This window comes from Cyprinodon variegatus, unplaced genomic scaffold (assembly GCF_000732505.1).
Source record: "Cyprinodon variegatus isolate N-32 unplaced genomic scaffold, C_variegatus-1.0 Scaffold223, whole genome shotgun sequence".
NCBI classification, from domain to species: Eukaryota; Metazoa; Chordata; class Actinopteri; order Cyprinodontiformes; family Cyprinodontidae; genus Cyprinodon; species Cyprinodon variegatus.
The window spans coordinates 333,311-337,466 of record NW_015150676.1 but is presented as its reverse complement, the minus strand read 5'-3'; the positions used below and the strand labels follow the sequence as shown (position 1 = coordinate 337,466).

The 4,156-nt window shown below is 39.7% G+C and overlaps 1 protein-coding gene across 10 annotated transcripts in view; it reads left to right on the top strand.

The window, feature by feature from the left end:
• Positions 1-4,156, top strand: part of LOC107088586 (teneurin-3) — a 471,923-nt gene that overhangs the window by 369,673 nt on the left and 98,094 nt on the right. For all 10 annotated transcript variants that reach the window (XM_015380867.1, XM_015380866.1, XM_015380861.1 and 7 more), the window contains one exon: positions 1,456-1,575. In XM_015380867.1, coding sequence (XP_015236353.1) covers positions 1,456-1,575 — 120 coding nt within the window. The remainder of the gene's footprint in view (positions 1-1,455; positions 1,576-4,156) is intronic.

Sequence of the window (4,156 nt, the reverse complement as noted above, 5' to 3'; positions counted from 1 at the left end):
GATTTCCAGTCATTTTAATTCTGTGCTGTTGAAGGTTCTAAGTAAATAAATTTCATCAGCATTGTGCAGCTTTGTGGTTTCGCCCTCAGAAAACCCGCCCGCTTTGCATCCAGAAATTCAAAACCCATCTCTGCGTTGTGATTGGCCCGCCAGTTCTAGGGCGTGGGGCATTGATCGAGGCTAGACCCAATCACAGGCAAAAATTATTTAGGCCGCTGGCGGGTGGAGCTAGTTCTCTAGGCTAAGATTTAATCTTAATTTTGGGAAAGTATTCAGACTGTCCAGACCTTTGTAAGGCAAAGCTAAGAAAACAAACTTAATATAAGGGTTGAAGGAAGCATGAGGACTTACCTAACAATGCCATCACTGCTGAGGTTGGACACTGTAAGACAGTTAGATTTTGTTTCAGATCCTGAGTTACAGAAGATAAAGTGGAGCATTACACCCCAAACAGATCCAGCTTACTGTAGTGTCACAGAAGAAATGATTGTCCTTCTGGAGTTGACTGTAACCATCAGAAGGTGGGGGGGTGGAGGATTTACCATTAGGTATCAGGCTTATTTGTGCACATTAATTGTGCTTTGATAAAGATCCTTTGGCTAAAATGCCATCAGAACACTTATAATATTAAGTGTGTCTTAATCAAACACCGAGAGATAGAAAAACCTCTGAAAGAAATTAACCTCAATGCATAGCAGAGATTTTCCATCTGTTCCTCCAACATTGTGAGGTTCTTCTTAGATCCTGCTAAAGATCCAAAATAAAACCTATTGCTCTATATATGGAAATCTTATTTCGTATTCACTTACAGGTAAAGGAGAATAAAATGCCAAGCAGCTTAGCTGCCACATCTACATCCTGATCAATGCTTTTAGTACAAATATTTCAATAAGCAGATGGAAAGAACCTCCGAATCATGAATTCTGACCATAAAGACGTTTTTTTTTTGTATTCCCCATAAATACCTAGCTCATTACCTCTATATAGATATATTAAAGGCCTATTTTGTAAATTAGAGCTTGGTTTCTGTTGAGGCTCATCTGTCAGATTTAAAGTGCCTCCATTCAACAACATTTTCCCATAAGCCAATGTTTCTTTATTAAAATGCATTTTTATTGGTCTGATGTAATATTATGATATATAATGTTGTGTTTTCAGCATCTAGAAGCAGAAAATCTTCATGATTGACAGAAAAAGTGGAAACATACATTTGTATTTAATAAATCTATGGAAGGTGTTTCACTTTAATGAATGAAGTTATTGAATGCAATTGATTTTTCAGTAATCGTCCAATTAATTCAATAAAACTCTTCCTCTAACTAACTCCGATAGTTTTCTATAAGCATAGAACTGAGCCATGTAGGTTTTATTTTGCCTCATTTTTAAAATATAGATCATTATTCTGCTGTTGCAGCGTCTTTGTAAAGCGTCTCTGTTTTGTCCTCATCTGTGCAGCTTGGTGTCAATAATCCGAGGCCAGGTGCTGACCTCTGATGGAACGCCTCTGATCGGGGTCAATGTGACGTTCGTCCACTACCCGGACCATGGCTACACCATAACACGCAAGGACGGCATGTATGTACTTCTCTCTCTTTCACCAACATGAATTATACAATCTGACTGTATGATCTGGTTGAATTATCTCTATAAAGCTTCTTGAGATGAAATGGGATAAATTTGCCTTATAGAAATAAACTGGATTGATCTGTTCTGCATCTAGCTTTAAATTATATACCTAAGATTACCAGAACTTTTATAAGGTTCTGCCCAGTAGATGATGTCCAATAGTGTTTTTATTCTGTGGCTAGCATAGATGCAACACATTATTTACAGTTTGCTGGTGCTGTGATTTACAGCGGTCAGGCCCTGATTCCTGCTCTTTGCTGTGGCTTCTGCTTCTTTCCATTACTCTAAAGCTTTTGCCAGATTTTTAATCTCCTTCTGCTCTAAAATAGCTTATCTGGAGCACTAATTGTGCCCCTTTGCCTTATTTATTGCTGGCCTGTAGTAAATATAAAGCAATAAGTTATTAAAAGAGGACAGAACATTGCTGTTAGTTAGACATTCATGTGTCGCAGATGCATAAATTCCTCTGACACAGAAAGAACATGGTGCTTTATATAAATCTGTGAAAGCGAGCTGATAGTGCTCCCGTCTCTGTGGAACTCGTCCACAGTGGAACCAAAGCTGGAGCTAAAGATGTCTAACTGTGGGAGACGCCGTCGCTCTGTCACCTCTTTGTCTTTCTCAGAGCAAACACCATTATGCTAATTTAGCCAAGCATCATTCTGACCAGCTGTTTTCTACCGCGTTACGATGAGGCTGCTTAAACGCCGCTGTTAATAAACACACACCTGCCAACACGTCTGAAGCCGCATTCCTCCCATGATATTTCCCAAGCTGTTTCACAGAAACCTCTTAGAAAACATTTATCTTAGAAACACTGCTCAAAATTTCAACCCATCTGTCACTGGATCTGAGTTTCCCCTCATCTCGCTTCAAGAGGCGAATTTACATCTCCTCAGAATGCGGCTTGTTGGCTGACCAGTTGCATTGTGGGTGTTTTCATTCGCTGCGTTGCTGCGGTTGCTTGGATCGCTTCGCACACTTGGCTGAGAGGACACAATCAAGTGTGACTCTTGAAAGCTTAGAAGAACAAAAACAGTGTGTCGAGCCATATGCGCTCGTCATCCAACGTGTCAGACAGTTGACAGTCCGACTCTAGAATCCACACTTTGGCTGTTTTGGTTTCTTCTGTTCATAATGTCTGAAGCTAAAAACAAACAGAAGTTTCATGGTGAAGCTGCTTCCACATGTCAAAGCCTGTCAGGACTGCAACAGAACTGCTTTCAGATCTGTTTTCACGCAGGAAGCAGGGCTGTACGCCTTGTTCACACAGATTATAGATAAAGAACGTTTCTCTCTTCAGTGAATAATGGTGCTGTGCATTTCCACTGAACATTTGAGAATCTGTAAAAACTTGTCCATTTCTATTGTGTGCATAAGTCCCTACATTTTAAGGAGAAATTTAGGTAATTAACGGGTGAAGATTCTCAGTTGTCCAGGTCATATTAATTCCAGAAAAAATTTATTAAAAACATTCCACTGGACTTTAAACAAATTTAAGTCCAGTGGATTGTTTTTAATTTTATTTTTTTAGGTTATTAACCAACCAATCAAGCAATTAAACAACATACTGAATATTTATTGTTTTAAACAACGTAACAGTGATCAAATCGACTAGGAGAACAATCAACCTGGCTGCCAAACAACCAAGGAATTGGTTAACAGGTTGACTAAAGGTTTGACTAAAGATCCCTTGGTAACTGCCTGATTTTGTGGTGTTTAAGTTTAACATGTAAACATCAACCAGCCAACATATGAAACAACCCATCAGTCAATAGATCAACCAACCGATAGGGAAAATAACCAATAACAGAAGGTGTTAGAGGTTCAAAGGTTCCCCTAGAGGCAGAACGCTCTCCGGTTTTCCAGCCAAGCATCAAATCCAGCCAGTTAAGGACCAATTAAGAAACCAGAGCAACTTTCAAACCACTACTACGCTACAGACCAACCATTTAAACAGTTGTTCAACTAAACAAACCATCAAACTGTCACCAGTCACCCTATTAACCCAGCAGTCAACAAGGCAACCCCCAACCTACTGTAAGCAACTTATGAATGACTCAATCAACCTTCCAATCATTTAGTGAATCAAACAACTCACCAGCTAACCAATCACTAATGAAATCAACCAACCAATAACCATCCATCCATTTTCCATCCCTGCTGGGGTGGCGAGGGGTGCTGGTGCCTCCATCTCCAGCTGTCAATGGGCAAGAGGCGGGGTACACCCTGGATTGGTCACCAGTCTATCGCAGGGCAATAACCAACCAATCATTCTATAGATCAGTCAGCTAACTAACTAATTAATTAACCCATTAGCCATCTGAGGTATAAATGATAAAGATCATCCTGCCAGGCAAGCTACATTTTATCAGTGAATCAAACGAATCAATGGGTCATGGTGAAATGATGTAAACAATATAGATGTTATGACTCTGTTAGGAGTCTATCTGTTATGAGTCTATCTGTTAGGAGTCTATCTGTTAGGAGTCTATCTGTTAGGAGTCTATCTGTTGGGAGTCTATCTGTT